The 20,911-nt window shown below is 41.7% G+C and overlaps 1 protein-coding gene across 1 annotated transcript in view; it reads right to left on the bottom strand.

Annotated features, from left to right (window-relative positions):
- Positions 1–674: 674 nt before the first annotated feature.
- The window catches only part of LOC115775053 (ADAMTS-like protein 1), an 87,008-nt gene continuing 66,771 nt past the window's right edge, over positions 675–20,911 (bottom strand). The window contains exons 3-14 of the mRNA XM_030722496.1: positions 17,588–17,715; positions 10,561–10,606; positions 10,001–10,237; positions 7,396–7,522; positions 6,534–6,608; positions 5,308–5,465; positions 2,710–2,821; positions 2,415–2,553; positions 2,257–2,307; positions 1,956–2,160; positions 849–996; positions 675–763 (exon numbers count right to left, since the gene is read on the bottom strand). Coding sequence (XP_030578356.1) covers positions 675–763; positions 849–996; positions 1,956–2,160; positions 2,257–2,307; positions 2,415–2,553; positions 2,710–2,821; positions 5,308–5,465; positions 6,534–6,608; positions 7,396–7,522; positions 10,001–10,237; positions 10,561–10,606; positions 17,588–17,715 — 1,515 coding nt within the window. The remainder of the gene's footprint in view (positions 764–848; positions 997–1,955; positions 2,161–2,256; positions 2,308–2,414; positions 2,554–2,709; positions 2,822–5,307; positions 5,466–6,533; positions 6,609–7,395; positions 7,523–10,000; positions 10,238–10,560; positions 10,607–17,587; positions 17,716–20,911) is intronic.

The raw sequence follows: 20,911 nt of genomic DNA, 5'->3' as shown, positions 1-20,911 counted from the left end.
AGAGATGTGTTGCTGCCATCAAATTCAAAACAAGCTTATATTTCTCTTAAAATGGTGCATTTTTTTCCCCATTAAAACATAATATGTTTTCTGTGTTCTATTGTGAATAAAATATGGGTTTGTGAGATTTGCAAATCAATGCACTCTATTTTTATTTACATTTTATAGCACCCCAACTTTTTTTTGAAATTGGGTTTGTACTAAATAGTCCTGTACAGCTGGACTCCATGTTGATGAAAATTGCTGATGATATGAGCACAACCCTGATACTGTGGCCTTTACGTGCCAGTGCCGTGCTCTGTCTACTTCGATTTCACCTCCAGGTAAGTCCTAAGCTGCTGGTTGCTGAAACTGTGTAACTGGGATCTGACTTTTTTTTTTTTTTTTTGCTTTTTTAACCTTGAGGAGCAAAAGTAATTTAATGCTGTAGATTTCCCCTTCTTTTTCCAGGTTATAAACTTTATTTTGTATAGCTCCCAGAATAATAAATTGCAGCAAGACCCAAACACCTGCAATAGTTTTAACAGGCTTTTCATCTGTGATAGGTCCAAAGAGGCTACGTGTATGAGCTTGAATTGCACGTTATTTATTCTTAAAAAGAAGCAACACAGAGAAATGCCTGTAAACTACTGTGATCTGAACAACTTATTTATTTTTCTGTTCAATGCTGGCACTCACGTTGGTTCCTCACTCACTGTGACGTCCTCCTCGAGCTCTATGGCCTGCTTATGCCACACGGGTTTGGCCTCAACAGGGAGCGTATCTACAGCAAACGACACAAAAATGACAGAGGCTGAACATAAGTGCAACTCTGTATTCAAAGCATGACAAAACACAAAATCACCCACCTTTGGACTTGTAGCAGGGCACAGTCACCAGACACTCCTCTTTGATGTGTGGTTTGGTGGTAGGGTTGCAGCCTCCAGCGTGCAATCCCCGGTGATCGATGCATAACACCACCCTGTAGCGCAGCCCCTGACCACAGGTCACTGTACACTGGTGATTGCAGGATATATATTCTGTTATTTACTTACTGATTGTGTGCGTTAATTCCTAGTAACAGGCTTTGCTTGTGTTTAATAGAAAGTCGATGTCTTTGACTCAAGGGAGGTAAAGAAAGAGCCCTTCCAAAATCTCAGCAGCTCTCTCCTCAGGAGCGAACTTTGTCTATCCACTGCCAAAACAAACATTTTAAAGGCAGAGCGAGAATGTGCTAAATAAACAACATCCCAGGTTTTTAGGAGGCCACAAATCTGGCTCCCCTGCGTTTCTATATGAGCCTGTTCAACCGGTGAGGTAGAAAAATTCCCAGGAGGAACAAATATGGGACATTTATGGTAGGATTTTTAGGATTGCTCTAAAATTTAAAGCAAAATAACGAAACTGACCAATGAGATTTGTACCCATTGTGGACAACATATGTTTACACACCTCATGAAGGCACCACATATGGGAAGTCACAGATAAAATAAAAATGCAAAAGGCTGTGGGAGAGGAACATTAAGTAGGAGGGAGCATACTTCAGGCAACATTTAACCAGCACACTCGCAGGTCGGATCACACCAGTCATTGAATTCAACCTTTATTTTTTCAATGTGCAGCCATGACCGCACATTGCATGGTTGGGATGCTACAATGCTGACAAAAATTAAGTGGCACTCTTTGGGGTTTAAAAAAATGAACATGAAAACCTGCAATTCCATCAATGACCACTTGGTGCTCTCTTCAAAATGAGTCGATCCTTTTAGACTGCCATGTTAAAAGCTCAACGTTACAGCAGAAATAAACCTGTTTCTGCACCTGTTTACAGCCAAGAGAAAGTTGCTATGAAGCTATGAAGTTAATGACATGCATGCATGCATTATTAGCAAATGTGGCTCCTTTGAGTTTTTCTAATTAAAGCAGAAGTTTCAAAAGTAAAAATGTTCAAAAATGCCATAAAGTAAGGCACCTACTGGTGACCACTCCTGCGCCAGCCAGGTGGGACAGTCAAAGGTGTTGCAGGGCTGCAGGATAGCTGTTTTGGGAGAGTAAAGACACTTCCACTCCTCTGTGGGAGTGATGGTCCCCTGAATGTCCTCCTCCACACACGATACCGAGCGACTCTGGATGCCCCCGCCGCAAGAGGTGGAACAAGCTGTCCAGGGGCTGCTCTCCCATCTGACATCATGAAAGGTGACATCACAAAGTGACTGATGGTAATTAGCAGATGTCAGGATTTGTATTGTGTGCCTTTGTGTGTTACTAAGTATGTACCGAGGCAGGGGGTGGTACTGGTCATATCGCATAATTTCCTTGTAGCCATCACTAAAAGGGAGAAACAATTAAGGAAATTAGGATGTGGCATGCAAAAATGAAATGAAATGAAATTAAAATGAGTCCAGTTTAATCCCCTTAAAGTTCTGGTTTCCAACCTGTCCAGGCATGGATCCATGTTGCACTCCTGCAGTTTGGGTTTTGGTTTGATATTCTCTGGGTAGTAATGACAATACTGGTCTACCACCACCCGGCCACTCCGCAGATCAAAGCACTCTGCTGAGGTCAGCTGGTAACCTGCGGGCCAGCAAATATCAGAATCCATGAAGCAGAGCAACGATTCAATATTATGCTTTCAATCAATACCTGTGAATTAGAGGACCCTGAGTTTAAAAACACACCTTTGCCATCAGTTGTGACTCTAAAAATGCAAGAAGTGCAGCTGCTGCTTACCTCCACCACACGTGACAGAGCAAGGGAAAAAGTCGGTCTCTCTCCAGCGGTGGATGATGGGCTGGTAGTAGATGTATTGGACCAGGCTGTCTGCACTGCTGGTAAACTGCACCTACAGACACGATGTTCAAATGTCATCAGCGTTTTGTTTTGTTTTTTTGTCTAGGGGGTGATCACAGTACTTACTCAGCTCACACTTCCCTTCTAGTTAGATTTTTTTAAGATGGTGTATCAAACTAAGAGTAAAACAGCAGAAGATATCAGTGAATATTCAATTTACATTTAACTAGAGAAAGACTCATACTGGGCGTCCTCATCGTTTTATACTTGCAGTGTTAACTGTTGTTCAATACTCATAACAAATAAATACCGGCTGTTAATCTATACAGAATCAAACAATATGTTAAAACTGATTTTCTGTCCACAGAATCTTTTTTGTCTCAACTGTGATTCATAAACTGGAAGGTTATGAAGTCCACACCAGTTTTATTTTTTTAAACATTTTCCTGATTAACAAACCCCCCCCCCCCCCCCCCCCCCTCCGTCTCTCCTCTTTTGGATAATAGAAAAAAACCCTGACCCTTAAAAACCTGAAGTGCACATTTCTGCACAATTTTTGAGAACAGCTGCTAGCTAAGCTATTATGATGAATGCCAACCAGATGAAATGATTAATACACTGCTGGATGAGAGGAAACGTTTTCTTAGAGCTTTGCTTTAATAAAATAAAGAGTAAAGACAGTTTTAATAGAATAAGAATTAAAACAGTCTTTATTTTAATAGAGTAACAGAACATAATAGAATAAATAAGACCATGTCTGTTCGTGTTTTGCTAGCCCTTTATTTCATTTGTTTTGAAAATATGCCCAAAGACACACTTTAACAGCAGTACATATAAATCAAACTTCACGACCACTCATTCACATTCATGTGTTTACTGTGGAAAGACAGTCTGGCAACTTTTTAATGCGATTTTCCATTTTGTCCAAACCTTTTTCCCAGCACTGTGATATGAACTGGCCGTCTGCCTCGTGACAGATTAGAAAATTATGCATTTATAGCTTCTAAGATTTCGCTCTCTGTCCGATCCCGACTTGTGTTTATGAGGGAGGAAGTTTCGCAGGCCTGTGGCTGCATAACGTTTAGCGTCCACTCGCTTGCCCTAGGCTGTGAATTTGTGCTTGCATATGTGTGTGTGTGTATGAAGCAGAAAAATATGTTACAGCCATTGTGGCATGCGACTGTGAAACAGCTGCATGTATTAACTAGGTATAGGTATATATGTTATCACACGCAAGCAAAATTTTATATTTTTAAGCAGATGTTTTGCAGTTTTTCTTCAAAGTTACCGTGAATCAAATGCAAGTTTGAGCATGTGGCATTTACACCGAGGAGTAATGGTGAGTTTGGCAGCCAAAGACATGAAATCATTTAACATCATTTAACATCAGCCAAAACCAAGCAGCAGCTCAGAGGCTCTGAACATTGGTTTTACTGTTGTTACTGCATGATGCACGGCTTGAACACATAATGTAGCTTACAGTGAGCATTTCATATTTAAATGGTCACAATCGAATATCTTTAAAACACATGAAAATAAATCTGAAACTTTGCTGCTTTGAGACGTTCCCCAGGAGTTCACAAGAAAAAGTTTCAGAACACTGCAGGACAAAAGTGACCACATTGAATCAAACTGTACCAAAGACATCAAAAAGGTGAATTAAGGTGAATGGAGTTGGAAGCAAGCAGGTCTGCTGAGGGATGCTGGTTCCAGTGGTGCGTTTGCCCACTTGATGAATGAAAGGTCAATTACTCCCATTATAGCAAATAACGGCCTCTTTGGCTCCACTGTCTGTTTTTTTGGTCCTGTAACAGGTACTGCAGTGAGTTTAGTGGGACTATTTTGCATTAAAGGAACTAGTGCAGAGCTGTTTCAGAAAACATAGCTGCAAAAAATCACAGCAGGTTTGCGAGGAGGGCAGCTATGTGGATGCACTGACCGACTGCGCCTGTGCAGAACATGGAGATGGAGGTTCGCAGCTTTCTTCTGACTACTTGTTCAAACAACACGAGCGAGTGACTGAAGTCATCTGTCACAGGAAGCCAAAGACAAAAATAAATAGATAAATAAAAATCAATGAAATTCAGGTCAAAAGCTGGAAGAGTGATGAAATTTTATAATATTAGAAATTCCTGTCAGGTGCTCGTTTTTTTCACGCAGCTTCTTGGAGCCGTTTGGTTTTAGGCTTAAAGTTGAAGGTTCAGGGTTTGGATAAGGGTTTAGAACGTATTTGTGATGGTTAAACTTAAGAGTAAGGACCCGTCACAAACATGTCACACACAGTTTCACACCGGTAACGCAAAACGATCTTTAGTCAAAATATGAGAAGCGCTCATCCGAATGACTTCAAATCTGGCGCTGTCCTTCCTCAGCTCCCCAGCAATAAACTCATCAAGTTTGAAGCAGGACAGATGGACAATTCAGAAATTTCTTGAAATATTAAGAAGATGATTTGTGAGTAACAGAGCAACCTCTCTACCAAATACTGCCTAGTGCAGCCTAAAAGAAAAGGAGTGGTGCATTAATGTCAGCTCTTACTTTGACTGTGAAGTCAGCTCCGAGCGGGCCAGTGATTCTCAGGACTTCTTTGTCTGAAAGTTTCTGGTAGTCCACGGTGGTGTTCTCTAGATAGTACTGCCCGGATTTATCCAAGACCAGCTCATCTCTTATCCCCTGTAGAGTCTTACTCTCCACATCTGAAGATTTAAAAAAAAAAGGAAAAAGGAAAAAGGAAAAAAAAATAAAAATTTAATAAGTGCCAAGAGGAGGCCACAAACTTTTTGTCCATTTCTTTTTTTTTTTTTTAAGCATTGCTGTGTCAAATTTCTGTAAGCACAATGAAAAAAGGAAAATAAATGGATATGTGATTAAAATGCTGAGCTACTCAAGGATGACTTTCATTTCTCACAGACCCTTCGACACAGACCTTCAGTCAGATCCAGTTGCACACAAAGAGCACAGAGGCTGTTGTGCTGGGGGTCAGAGGCTCACTCTCACTGCAGTGAGGATAATGTAGGTTTTCGAGTTGACCAGCATTACAGTAAGCCTGTCCTCTCTCTGACCTCACCTTATCCCTGGCTTTACAGAGTCTTGCGTAACTTCAGCATGGACGCTTAAACAAAAATACAGGAACAAGTGGTAACTAGAAGCCACCATCATCCAACACATGGTTACAATTAAGGTGCCGTAGGGCAAAATGAACAGGGGGGAAATATTTCATGAAAAAGCTGTCCATTCAGCAGATGATCCAGAAACGAGCCGCTGAGCGAAGGATAGGCACAGAGGTGAAACATTTGTTATCCATTTGATCCAGTGGGGATGTGATGCCAGCACTTTGACATCAGTGAATTTTGCTGGAAGCCTCATGTCTTGTCAGAGCCAGAGCAAAAGGGAAGAAATGCATACCCCTTCTGGTTAGTCTGCTCTAGGCTACTTTTAAAACCAGTCTTTATGAGAGAGGCCAAAATCTTTTGGAAATCAGAGTAAACGATTGATCGCAGATTGCTATTAGTGTGAAACATTCATTTCAAGGCCTGCCAAGTATGATCTTCTGTTTTCTGTTACGAAAATGTCACCACCATGTCTATTGTTTGACTCCGTTTTGTATCAGAGCACGCATGAAAACACAGCAGGATGCGCAGAAAGGTCAGAACGATGCGGAGAACTTGGTACCGGTACTCGGTAAATAAAAGAATACTGCCAAATACAAAGATCATGCTCAACTGTTTTGGATGGAAGGGCACCCTGGACCTACCAGGACTTACACAAGTGATCCAGGCCTTTCAGGATCAGACGCACATGGCGACTCTTGTAAGGGATGGTGACCACTGTGTCCTCAGCTTGAGCAGAAACAAAGAAACAACAGCACGTATCACTTTATCAGTATTAATACAAATGCTATAAAATGAGCCACTATTGGCTCACTCACACTAGAGTAAAAACAGAATGGGAACCCCTTATTGCTAAGAAATATTGGTGGCTGCCTGGTGATTGCAATGAATTTTGTCAAATTTGGCGACAGACTGCAGGTAAATGCAGCGACCAGCTTGTCGCTCAGACGTGCAACACTCTCAGCCTCAAGGAGATTGAGACTGATAGCAGACTGTCTCTGTCTTATTGCCCTTTTACCACCGTCTTGCTGCACCAAAGTTGCTTTGAAGACTCCACCCGACTGCGAGTCTTCAAAGCAACTATTTTAAAGGCAACGGGATAGACATCCCAAGTTCACCGCACACAGTTGCAGTAATTGTGTTTGTGCTGTGGTCTCCAGCCACTGTTGTCTCTAGTATGACTGTAACATTATGCAATTTAAAGGAAGACACAAGCCAGCTGCAACCTTCAGCAAAGCTTCAGTTAAAATGTGTTGCACACAATGCAGGTACACATTTTAACACTATTATAAAACATGTACCATGCAGTAAAAACTTAGCCTTAAAGGGTCCCTCCATCAGTGAGCGAAAGCCCGTCCCATAATGCTGTTCAATAACAATTAATTAGAACTTTAGAGCAGACTTAGTGATAACTCCTGTTTGGAGTGATCAGGTAAACCTGCTGAAGGACCTTTTTAGCTATGCAATTTTTTTTTTAATTTAAAAAACAAACAAAAAAAGAGTAAAGATTCTTTACTTTTTCCTGAAGAATGCTGGGATTTGTAGTGCCCTCGCACAAGTCTGCAGGACGAGCCGTCTCCGTTGCAGACACCACAGTTGTCCTCCGTCGTAGTGCTTCCGAGCTCGTGATCACAACCTACAATCTGGAACACGCAGTCAGCACGAAAAAATTTGAGACATCATATATGGCTTGGACAGTAACTTCCTTATTCAGTGTCAAGGACCTTCTAAATCTTTGGTTTTGAGGAAAAGATAGCAGGTAAGATTTTCTGCAACATAAAAGTACAGAAAAAGAAAAACTTGTGTATGCGTGACTTACTCATGTTGGTTCTTTCGGAACTTCAGAATCATTTAAATGTTATAACGAAATGATTCAAACAACCCTCTGGTCTTTAAGATTTTTTTCACTGTATTACTAAGACGCCATCCATAGTTGAATGGTGGATTTTTCTTTTTTGCAGTTTCTGTCAGCAAGACAAAACCAAAAACCGCAATATCATTCTAAGCATTGTAAGGGAGAGACTTCTGAGTCTCTGCAGACACGATGCCCTGGGACATAATTCCATTCAACCAAAAAAAAATGCATTGCAAAATATTTCCTGGGCTGTCAGTCAAAAGCTAAATCTCAAGGAATATTCTCATCAGGTATTCATTTGGAAAGCAGATGGTATGATGCTAGTATTGTAAGGTAGCCTTCTGTGGTCTTCTCGAGGTCCAACTTGAATTTCCTTCTTAGCTTTTGCTCCCGAATGCGTGATATTGCCACAACTTGTGTACCAGTGTTGACAGGAGCACTGTACTGTGAAAGCATTAAAACCACTGACCTAATACCGTATAGGTTCCCCTTATGCCACAAACAGCTCTGATCCATCAAGGTGTCAACTCTGCAAGATCTCTGAGGCTACTGTAGCATCAGTCGCATTTGGCGGTACAGCTTTTAAAGATGAGGCCTCCTTGGGCTTGTTGGACTTGTTTTTAGGGGGTTAGGGGCTGAGTTCACACCTTGAACTCTTTGTACCGATCCTCAAAGCATTCCTAAACTTTGTGTGTGTGTGTGTGTGTGTGTGTGTGTGTGTGTGTGTGTGTGTGTGTGTGTGTGTGTGTGTGTGTGTGTGTGTGTGTGTGTGTGTGTGTGTATCATCCTGCTGTAAGAGGCCACAGCCACCAGGGAGTACTGTTGCAATGAAGGGGTGCAATTAGTGTGTGAAAATGTTTAGGCAGGTGGTACATGTCGAAGTAATGCCACGTGAATGCCAGAACCCAAGGTTGCCAAACAGATAACTGCACAGAGCATCACACTGACTTCACTTACCATAGTCCAGTGGTTTTGAAACTGTCGGCTGGCCCCACAGTGGAGCATATAGCCACCATAGTGAGGGGATTGGATGATCACAAAACCCCCCCAGAGATAAGTTAATTTTATAAAATGTGATTAATGTAGAGAAAAAGAAAAACAAGAATTTGTTGATGTCCTAAATTTAGTTTTATAGAAATTCAACTTGGATCCCTTTTGAATGCTAGTGATCGGAGAAAGTTATGGGGTAGGCTGAGGTGTGTGTTTGCAGTTTCTGAAAGAAAACAGACCTGAACCCGTATTTGAGAACTGCTGCCATGGTGCACCTGTGCCACTTTTTTCATCAGGTAAACAATGCAACCCGGCTGTCTATGTGATGTAAAAGAAAAAGTGATACAATAAACCGAGCCACCTTCTTCCATTAGTCCATGGTCCAGTTCTGATATTCATTGATGAAGAAGGGACTGCATTGGTACTCTGGCCAGTCTGCAGCTAAACAGTCTGATTTGCATTGTGCGTGTGCAATGAGATCTGACACCTCCCTATTATAGATAAACAACAGTAAACCTTCTGTGGCATCAAAATATATGAGCCAGCTGTTGCTCCCCTATGTATTAATGAGTCTTGGGCACCCGTGGCCCTGTTGTCCTTCTGTGGCAATCACATGGAGCCTGGAGCCTACCCCAGCTGCCACAGGTTACACTCTGGACAGGCTGCAAGTCTATCGCAGGGCTAACACAGAGGCAGACAAATGTTTACACTCACAGTCACGTTCGCACCTACGACTAATTTTGAATCACCAGTTATCCAACATGCATGTCTTTGGACTTTGGAAGGACGCTGGAGTACCCAGAGAGGAGCACAGTGAGAACGTGCAAACTCCATGCAGAGAGGCCAAAGCTGGCTGATGGAGCCAAACCCAGGACAATCATAATTTGATCCTCAGTTATGCTCATCATTCTTGCCTCCAACACATCAACTTCAGGAACTGATGGTTCTCAACGGACAGTGATGGCTAAAGGCAGGTTTTTATATTTTCTTACCTGAAATAATCTGACCTATAAAGCTGAATGAATAGAACACATCACACATACCACATGTTGTCCACCACCTTTAGTTCAATCTAAACTTAGCTGTTTACAACAAATTGGGATATATTTACTTTAGAAGAGGTAAGAGGTACTGTGAGAATTTACTTTTGAGATGGAAACTTGTAAAAATGTTCTGTGGGATTTGGGAATTAAAAAACAAAACAAAATTATTATAAGAAATAAACCTAAATTCTTGATGGCTCAAAGCAATACAGGTTTATGACACGGTTACCCACCTGGCAGATTCCACTGATACACATGTCCAAAGACTCTGTGTAACACCGTGTTCCATCCAGCACCTTGGGCGCCAGCTCCACCACAAGGCCTGAGCCCTTGGCTTTACATTTGAGAGCGCAGGGGTTGTCTGGGTCGTTGTATACCGGCAGCCACTCATGGTACTGACCCTGGTATTGCACATCTGCATGAGCTGAACACTGCTGGGCACGGAAGTCACCGGCATCCGAAGGGCAATCCTAAGAGACATAAAAAAAATATTACAAAATATTTTATATACTCAAAAAAGACATGGCAAAACACGTCACTCATCTCTAAATGCATACGTGGGAAGAGGATTGTTGTATTTAATTACCAGGATAAATGGAAGCAAAACAAATTTGATGCCACTGCTACACATGCAACTTCAGGATCCCAGAACTGAACTACGCCCTTTACTCATAAACCTTGCTCATACTTTGAACTTTCAGACACAATTTGCCATATCAGTTTTATTCAATAAAAAAAACACTCGAAAGCTCTGTCGACACCCACAACATAAAGATTTTTCTTCTGAACTTACCACATTACTGCATGTACGATATTTGATATTTTGTCCTTCGCAGGTCCTGCAGAAGAAGAGGAAGAAAGAAAAAAAAAGAAAAGAAAATGTGGATAAATAAGCCGTGGGAGCGAATGATAAAATAAACCATAATATGAACCAGTCATCTTCATCTGAAGGAGCTGCTGTTTCATCCGCTGACTCTTGCCTCATTATTCATATTGAAAATTATAGTGCTGATGTGGCAACCCACAAACATGACTCTGTGGTATGTTTGCAAAGCTCTCACAGTCTATTTCACATGATGTGACTGTACATAATTACCAAGTGGCAAGCTGAAGATGAAAAATGAAGCCAACCTGACAAAAAAAAACTGCAGTTCCTCAAATGGCCACTCGAGGCTGGTTCAAAAAGCAAGTTAATTCAACAGACTGTGTAATAAAGCCCAACTTCACAGCAGTGATAAACAGGTTTACAGCCTGGCATAAATAATAGTTTAGGTTTCTATAGCTAGTATAAACAGTTGAATATGGTCACATTTTTAAATAACTCACTTGTTTACATTTTTATCTTTAAGACTTAAAGTTATTGAAGTTAAAAACACTGTTTGTAGCATGGGTGCCTTTTGGAGAATTCTGATGCAATTATATGATGAATAATTTTATTTTCTGTGCTGCTGAGTGTACTGACAACCTGCCCAAGAAGTCAATTTTATTTTTAAGTTTCTTAATTATTTTAGGTATCTGTGTCTTTGCTATATACGCCTATATGGATGCACCATCCCAGGCTTAGTACTACTGGTAGCTAATAACATAATCATGTATAGTTTAGATCTTTATAGGCTCTTTAAGACTGATACCCATATTTGGTGATTTAAAAATTTGGTATACACTACACTGCAAAAAGTATTTGCTCATCTACCTTCACACACACACATATGAGCTTGAGTGACATCCCACTCTTAACCCATAGGGTTTAATATGATGTCTGCAGCTATAACAGCTTCAACTCTTCTGGGAAGGCTTTCCATAAGGTTTAGGAGTGTTTATGGGAATTTTTGACCATTCTTCCAGAAGCACATTTGTGAGGTCAGACACTGATGTTAGATTAGAAGGCCTGGCTCGCAGTCTCTGCTCTGATTCATCCCAAAGGTGTTCTATCAGGTTGAGGTCAGGACTCCATGCAGGACAGTCAAGTTCTTCCACACCAAACTCATTCATCCATGTCTTTATGGTCCTTACTTTATGCACTGGTTTTTGCACTCATGTTGGAACAGGAAGGGACCATCCCCAAAATGTCTTGGTATGCCGAAGCATTAAGAGTTCCTTTCACTGGAACTAATGGGCAGAGCCCAACTCCTGAAAATCAACCCCACACCATAATCCCCCCCTCCACCAATCTTTACACTTGGCACAATGCAGTCAGACAAGTACTGTTCTTTTGGCAACCGCAAAACCCAGACTCGTCTATTGGATTGCCAGACAGAGAAGTGTAATTGGTTATTCCAGAGAACACGTCTCAAGTGCTCTAGAGTCCAGTGGCAGTGTGCTTTACACCACTGCATCTGACACTTTTTATTGTGCTTATTGATGTAAGGTTTGGATGCAGATGCTTGGCCATGGAAACCCATCCGCTGACCCTAATCCGTGATATTATGTGGCCTACCACTCCCTGGCTGAGTTGCTGTCGTTCCCAATCGCTTCCCCTTTGTTAACAGTTGACTGTGGAATATTTAGTAGTGAGGAAATTTCATGGCTGGATTTGTCGCACAGGTGGCATCCCATCACAGTACAACCCTGGAATTCACTGAGCTCCTGAGAGCGACCAATTCATTCACAAATGTTTGTAGAAGCTGTCTGCATGGCTAGGTGCTTGGTTTATACACCTGTGGCCACAGAAGTGATTGGAAAACCTGAATTCAATGATTTGGATGGGTGAGTGAATAATTTTGGCAATATAGTGTATTTGGGCCTATATTCTTTCCTTTAAGACAAATGAAACGTAAACAGGTTTCTCTAACATTTGCTATTTGTAGTTATTTAGGAGTCCTAAGATAACACGACAGTGCAATTTAAAATGAATCTTGTATTATTGTTATAAGTTGTGGATTGGTCATTTACGCTCTGCTCGGATCAGCTGGTTGTTGTGTTTGTGGCATTCTAAAAATGTGTTGCCAACAGGGAAGTTGCAGAGTGCCCTCTGATGGACAAATGATGCAACATCAACACTCACGCTGAAAGGTGTTTCTCTTGTCCCTTCTTTATGTTTTGCTTTTTCACTTATTGGCTACTATAAATGCAGATGCTGATTTATCAGCAAATAGCTAATACCCTGCCCATAAATCAGTCGGGCCCTAGTTCACTTTCTACAATCTAAACTTTATTATTTTCACTCTGTGAAAGAAGTGAAATGACTCAAAAAAAACTAAAGCTTTGACAAGAATTTCACAAAATGTAAAAATAGGAGTCCCATTTTTCTCTGTGTGACAGTCTATTAAAAAAAAAAAAAAAATCAATACTGCACACACAGTAGTAAAGCAGACAGAGTAAAGCTCTCTAGCCTGTGTCTGCTGAACAGATTGGAGCAGTTTGGACCATGACTCTCTGCATGACAGTCTGCTTTGTCTCTCCCCAAATTATGGAGCAAACCACTTATTGAAAATGAGGATTCCTTTGTGCTTTGATGCCGAGTGATGATAAACCATTGATGGTGACTATGATAGGCCAATTATCGAAGACCCCAGTGGAAACTAATCAAATGATATTCTTTGGGGAAGTTAAGAGGAATTCCAGTGTCATCGGCCCTTAGCTAATCTGGAATCATGATTGGAGACGTCACCGACTTTGGACTCAGCAATGAACGAGGGCTTAAGGTTTTTTTTAACAATGTTATTCCAGCGAATGGAGGGAGTGGATGTGAAGCATGTGGCATGGCAAGAACATTAGAGCCTGTGACGAATCCAGACAGTCCCCTCTGCCAAGTCAAACAGTAGGCCATGGGGCCTGAACCCCAAACAAGAGACTTCCAAAGACCAAGAGTTGAAAGACAGGTAGCTAAGATCTGGATCAGTGTGGAAACTCACACTGGGACAAGCAATATATAAACTAGACATAAAGAGGCATAGGGAATGAAATGAATTTCCCTTTTCATTTTCTTTTGATTTTGGAAGCTCTAAAGTGGAGGTTAAGCAGAAGTAGGGCCGGGACATGGGATTTATCATGGCATCATCATAGGTTAGAGAAAAATAACTTGGTTGAAATATCAGAAGTCTCGGAGCACATAAAACATAACTCATAAACTGTGACCCCACACGCAAAAAGACAACTATAGAGAGTGCGCTCATTAGTTAACTACACAAGACTCAACAGAGAGTAAAAGTAGCATCTACAGCATCAGACAAAAAATGAACCAAAATCTAGTGTAGCCATGAAAAATTTGGAGTAGTACTGGATACGCAGTAAAATTCATCTGGCCCATAATATCCATATATATGTCATCAACTCTTCTTGCAAGATTGAAAGTAATTGCAAGCAGGGCTCCAAAACCTATGCCACAATATTGATACACTTGAGGCATGTGGGCACGCAAAAATGTGGCTGATTTTTTTAATGCCTAAAATATGCTCTTGCTGTGAGCTCTGCTATTGATCAGTTTAGGAAAACTGGGAGTTTTCTGTCCAAGAAGGGATATGTGAAGCTGAGAAAGATGCAAAGACAAAGAGCATAATAGAGCACGACATCTTTCTGTTGTCTAAGAGTTTCTCGTTCAGTCGGTCCACCACTTTGGTATACAGCATGATGTCTCAGCAACTACTGGCCCAGATTATCATGATATTAGATAAAAAATAATAAAGGTTTCAAGGAGATGATTGATAATATCTTTTGCTGCAGCTGTGCAACTTTAGACATTTGCATTTGCTACATTCAATGTAGCTATATTACCTGTGGGTATATTACTGCTGAGAATATTACAAAAAGGCGTTAATAACACTGCATGGACCACACAGAGTGGTTCCCTATACTGTAAATGAGACATAATCTTGGTTGCCAGGCCAAACTTAATTTGACATTTTATTGCCTCTGAGAAATTTCACTTTCACCCACTTTAGTCTTTAAAAGCTGTGGCATGCCTTCACAGCATAAAGTCACTTAATGTCACTGCCTGTGTTATTTCAGTCCATATGTGACTACAGAAAACATCATTTTGCCCTGCCTACAATTGTTCATATTTCCCATTGGTGTAATGGAGACAGTGAGGTAAGTCAGTCTTCTTTGTGAATTTCTTCTAAACAAACTCTAAATAAATTGAGACTGGATCTTTTCTTTCTTTCTTTTTTTTTTTTAATAAAAAAAGATTACCAGCTATGGTGTTAATGAAGAAGCCGGTGATCAAGTGAAGTGTGCGGTGTGGATGAGGCTAATGAATGACAGGCGATCTGTGCATATCCTGTACTTTGCATGTGCCCTTTTGGGAGGTTAACTAACTCTGGTGTGTTTTGCAGTAGCAGTAAATGCCCTGTATGTGCATGTGTGCATTAAAAAGTCAGAGTTGGAATGGTATTGGTTTGGAGGGTGTTGCAGGCCCATTTCCAGCCGCCCCTTTTCCAAAGAGTCACACACACAAGGGGCCTTGTGCTGTGCTTTTTAATGATGCTGTTTGATCTGCTAGCCGAGGCCAGGCTACCGCTCCCTCATTCCCACGCACGAGCAGGGTGAGGTGGGACAAGGTGGAACGAAGGCTCCTACCATTTGCTCGAGAACCCTATACATTATGGTTACTGCCAAAGGACACACGAGTTTGTAAACAAGCCCGCCTGGACTTAAAGGAGATGGCGCATGTGCATCTACACATACGCACTGCCTACAGCCCATGTAAAGCTCAAACCCCAAACACCTCTTAACAAGTCAATTGCTTCTGAGGTTTGTCTGACCAAAAAAATTCTGGGCAGGCAAAGAGAAGTGGCTGCTCCAGAGATCGTGAAATGAACTCCTCAAAGAGACATTGACCTCAATGTTTACAGTGCAGCACACGGTACGAGGGTGGGGGGTTGGCGTGGGGGGACTCTGGCACTTGTATGCTTTTCAGTCTTGTTCGCTAGTGCCAGTGCAGATGGATTCATGGTTACAGGCATGTGAAAGCACTGCACAGTACCTCGGCTGTGACCTCGTGCACAATGTGAGTTGTTTTGGCAGTTTGATCTTGGACAGTTGCGCTGTTTCATGATCTGACTGACTGGTCCTGTCACTGGCGGTGCTACCTCTGGAGCCCCCAACAGTGACTCCAGCAGCAAGCTTCACTGGTTCACCTCAAGTGAGTGAGCAATATATTCTGAGAACTGTAAAATGGAGGAATGCAGTGAGGTCACCCTGCAGCTACTTCCCAGCCTATAAATGTGACAACCTTTCTATGGAAAACATACTGTCTCCCTGCTTATGTCCATTTTTTTTTTTTTGCTTGTTCTTTATAGTAGTTTATGATTGACCACTTTACCCAGTGCACTCAGTCCCTGAGCTTTAATCCTGAAGCCCCTCTGAGTTAGCTCGAAGCCTAACCAACCAGGTGACTCTGGTGCAAGCATGAAAGGATTAAGAGGTTCGTAACGCAAGCTGAGATGATGAGCAGTTTGACTCCAACCAATGTGGGCCCAAATTCTGTCACATAAAGCAGTTATTAAAAGCGGCATGTGCTTTCACGAGAGACACTGATTGTTCTGCTCTGATCTGTGAAGAAACACGGGTCAGGGTCATTCCTGAAATTCAGATTCCAACTGATGAATTCAAGATTTTGGCTCACATGGCTGTCTAGACAAGGCCCATAGTGGACCCACTCAGGGATATTTAACAGTCACATGTATTTTAGAGCACTCCCATTACAACCCAAGGGAATGGAGGATTTGATTGGTGGGATTTACTCGTGCTATTAAGGACCCTGCCTAAACTTTAAAGGCATGATGTTGCATTTTGATGGAAATCAGTCCAACTTCAGTCAGGACTTTCCTCTTTAGAAGAGGAGATTAACTCAGATCAGATTTGAACACACACTTACAAATTGCCCATGGGATGTTTCCATTTTTCTGAGGGTCGAGGTTTTAACTTTCAATTTACAGCAAATGCTCTCCTGCTGTGATGTAGTCATCATTTAATGATTGAGAGTTATAAGAAAGCAGTGCTATATCAACCCAATATTTGAAAAAAGACTGATTTTTATGTCTCTGGTTCTCATAATGATTGTTTCCTTGGAAGGTTTCTGCATTGCAGATTTTTAGACTTGATATGAGCAGAGTGCACTGTATATGGTGGCCAAGGGGATTGCAGCAAAAAAAAAAAAAAAAAAAACCCCACACAGTAGTGCTTTGAAAACTGTGTAATTCACTTAAAAGCTGACACTTTCTGCTCATTTCCAGTTTCATATTTTTTTTATTCTGGGACTCCACTACAGTAGCTTTACACTTTAATCCTTATTTATCTTACACAGGGCCTGGTGCCACACCTCAGTGCATCAGCTGCTGCTTTAGCTCCTCTCCCATGGAAGGGTTTGGCTGCTTCTCACAAACAGAAACTCACAGCCAGAGTTGTACGCCTGGAATGACCATATTAGGATATTCACTCTCACTGATGTCAGTGAAAGTCAGTATTAGAAAAAAAATGCCCGAAATTGAGCATGTAGAGCAGTCTGGAGTTGAACTTTTGGCTTATATGAAGCACTTAAACTATATGAAGTACATACATGTGAAGTAAAAACACTGACTCCATTATTTAAAATGCATCCACAACTGTAGCAATATACAGCTACATGGAAAATCTTAATAAGCCCTTTTTAATTCCTAACATGTTAACCATCTCAGTTTGGTAGTCTCTTTGGTTAGCTTTTTAAGACCGAAACAATTCTGGTAATGGATGTGAGCTCCAAAAATATGTGGCTTCCCTTTCTCCAAACCATGATGTCGCAGGAGATGTTGATGAGTAGAAATGACCAGCTCCCCCCCCGGTGCTGCCACAATATTGCCACACGTGTTTCACAGGGTACCTGTGAGGTTTTCGGTTCTTACTTGGAACTGAGGCATCGTCTGAGGGAGTAGGAGGCTCCTCCGCCACATGTACGAGAGCATTCACTCCAGGAACCCCAGGCGTCCCAAAGCGTGTCTCTGTCCTCTTCTGATCGGGCCGTACGTGAGCTCTGCACACCAGAAGAAGCTACATTAAACAGCAGGCCTTTAATGTTATCAGCCATTATCAACCCAATAAAATAATATAATAATAAAATGAGATAAAATATTCAGTGAAACTCACTGTCATCTTTATGCTGGACTCTTTGACCTTATGACTTAACATAGATTAAAACGAGCTAACATCCTCTCTCCTGCTGTCATGGAAAGCAACTCTTCAGCCAAATCAGTTGTGGCTTCCTGCAGCCATTCCTTAAATTGCATAGCTAAAAAAAAAAAACCCTACAAACTAAAATAAAAGTGCATATGACAGGAAAAGAGAGGAAGTAAGAGGAAGTAATCAGGGGCTCTTGACTTCTGGCCCCTTTGCATATTTAAAATGTCTGAGTCATCCTTTAGAGTTTGAAATATTAGTCCTCGCTTAAGGCTCAGGCCACACTCGTGTGCCTCTCTCTGTTAATTGCTTTGTGCTGTATTTGGCAGCAGAGGCAGGAATATAGCTACGGCACCCAAAATCAATATTATGAGAAGCTAAATTTTACAACTACAAGGACAATGTGCGTCTCAGATGTAGAGTGACAGCCAAAAAAAATTCAGATCCTTTCTATCTCAGCTCCTGTTTACCTAATGAGGTCTTCTGCATGTTCAGAGAAGATTTGGCTGGACTAACTCAACGTGCTCGTAGGAAGATGTTTATTTATAAGGCCGCCACTTTCGGGTAATATGAATCATCTATTGTTGCATTTAAATCACGACTGTTTCCCTCCGCTTCACTTTTCTTGATGCCCTTTCCAGAGCTGACCGAATGAAGTAATAAGGAGCTGCATTTTCTGAATACTGGGCTCAGATTAGGCGAAAAGGACTGTTTTTGCTATCTAGAACAAGGACTCGGCAAAGGTATTCTTATTAAAAAAAAAACCTGCCAGTGAGACTGAGGCAAAGGAAAAACTGGTCCTATACCTGTTTAATGGAACAACTTGGAAAAAAAACAAAAAACAAAGACGTGGAACTTGGAAATAACACTGGGACAAATCATCCACCTCCTGTGGCAACAAGAAGGTGCCTCAGTAGACTGAAGTGCAAACACATTCAGTAAAATAATCTGCCATTCAACCAAGGTTTAGGGGGGGGTGTTCAAAAGGAACCGATGAATACAAGAGAAAATTATCATTTTTGACCAGTCTTCCTAATGCTGCTAAACCATGAAAGACTTTTTAAAGATTGCAGACATGCAGCCATTGTGTGCTCTGGACAGCCTCGCACAATGGGACCTTTACACCGTGAGGCGACAGTTTGTGCCTGAACATCCAACAGAGTTTTTGACAGTAATTTAAAATTTCCAACTCCTGCAGATTAGGCATGACACGTGAGGCAAAACAAGCCCAACTTACCCTGAACATACTGAACATGGGGGTGGTGGTGGGGTGTTTGGTCAGAGAATACAATTTGCACCTACTGGGCTGACAGCTTACAGTGAAGATCCAGGCTTGCATTTGAAGCAGAAAACTTAAAGGTTTTAGAGGAAAGCCAATCCATTTTGACCTCTTTACCCTTTTTTCCTCCCCCGACAGCATGGCATTGTACTTCAAATACAGAGATGAATGGATCTTGCAAAGAAAAACAGTTACAATGCAATAATAGGGCTCCGACTCTTTTCTTTGGGTCATGGGAGGAAAAACACCCGAGTTTGTACAGTCCTGAGAGGGGACGGCGGGTTCACGTTATTAAAAGTGCGTGGGGACTGATATAAATGGCTGTCAGTGCTGATGACGCCTGAGGAACAGCAGAGAGGAATGGCAAAACCTAAACACAGCCAGCGGAGCATGCAGCCAAACATATCGGCAGCGGTGCTACTTTCTGCATGGGCCAACTATTTCAATGTTTGGATCCCAGTAAATAAACACAGGCTGTGCTCTGGGCAGCCGGTTAGTGCGCCACCTTAATTCTCCTTTGAAAAGCAATCAGTGAATTTTGCACTCAATTACGACTGAGGGCTGTGTGTTGCAAAGCCAAGAGTGCTTGAGGCGTGGAGAGGCTTGTGAAGAAAGAGGGGTGGAAGTAGATGAAGGATGAAGGGATGGAGATGAAGAGGTTGTTTGGCTCACTCTGCTGCTATTGTTCTCAATGAAGGAGGAGGAAGACAAGGCTCCGCTAGCTGGATGGCTGTCCTGCTGGGATTTGGAGCCAATAATCAAAAGGCTCAGATATCCGCTCTTCCTAACCCTCCATCACCGCACGCCCCACCTCTTCTGCTCGGATCTATCACGGTTTTTATTTGCACTGGCCCACTTCACAGAGGGAGCATGCACCCATAGCTGACTCATAATGTTTCCTAAAACTCTTAAAAAAGCACCTTTTATACACAAAAAAAATGAATACTATTTGCTCACTGGCGCTTACACTGTGAGAAAAAACAGAGCAAATACACGAAGGTGACAGCCACAGGGCCTTTGTTTTTACAAAAGGTAGAAAAGAGGAAATGAGCATATGATTAAAGATCACTTAACTCCACGTTATGGGTTATTCTGATGGACGGATTCTATTTAAGTCACCTGTCAGCAGCTGAGACTAAGAACACTTTCCCTGAAGATGGAAAACTCCTCAAAAGGGAAAAAGAAACCCGACTCTGGTGCCTTCTTTTGCAGACTGTGTCAATACGACGGACTTTTCAGTTGGCAAAGACATATGATATTTGCACATCTGCTAAATCCCTCGTCATGTGGCCAGCACTGCACAGCACGGCACAGTACTGTACTCGCGGTCACGCTGTGAGACCGGCACTGTAATATAACAGTGAGCCTACAGCTCGCTGACCCGCACATGCACAACCCCTTTTTTTTGTTGACTTGGGTCAAAAGCAGAGTGGAAGGCATGGGAGAGTTTTCAGCAGGAGTAAATAAGACAATGCTGCAAGGCTCCTGTAGCTGACCTGGTAAAGCTACTGTTCAGAAGACTCCAGGATGTGAGGAGCACACTGCTTACAGTACTTCACAATGTTGTGTAATCACAAAATAAAAATCACACACACACACACACACTAAAACAGATGCTTCTGCAGAGCATTAATAACAAAAGACAAATTTTAAAAAATAAATATTACTCAGCAAAATAAAAACTTTAAAATGAAATTGAGAGAAAAGGGTAAAAAAAAAAAAAAAAAAAAGGTCACAGTACCAGAAGCAGAAGAGCTGTCATCAACAGCTTGCA

The sequence above is a fragment of the Archocentrus centrarchus genome, assembly GCF_007364275.1.
Source record: "Archocentrus centrarchus isolate MPI-CPG fArcCen1 chromosome 18 unlocalized genomic scaffold, fArcCen1 scaffold_23_ctg1, whole genome shotgun sequence".
In the NCBI taxonomy this organism is placed as follows: Eukaryota; Metazoa; Chordata; class Actinopteri; order Cichliformes; family Cichlidae; genus Archocentrus; species Archocentrus centrarchus.
This window is presented reverse-complemented; position numbering and strand designations above follow the sequence as displayed.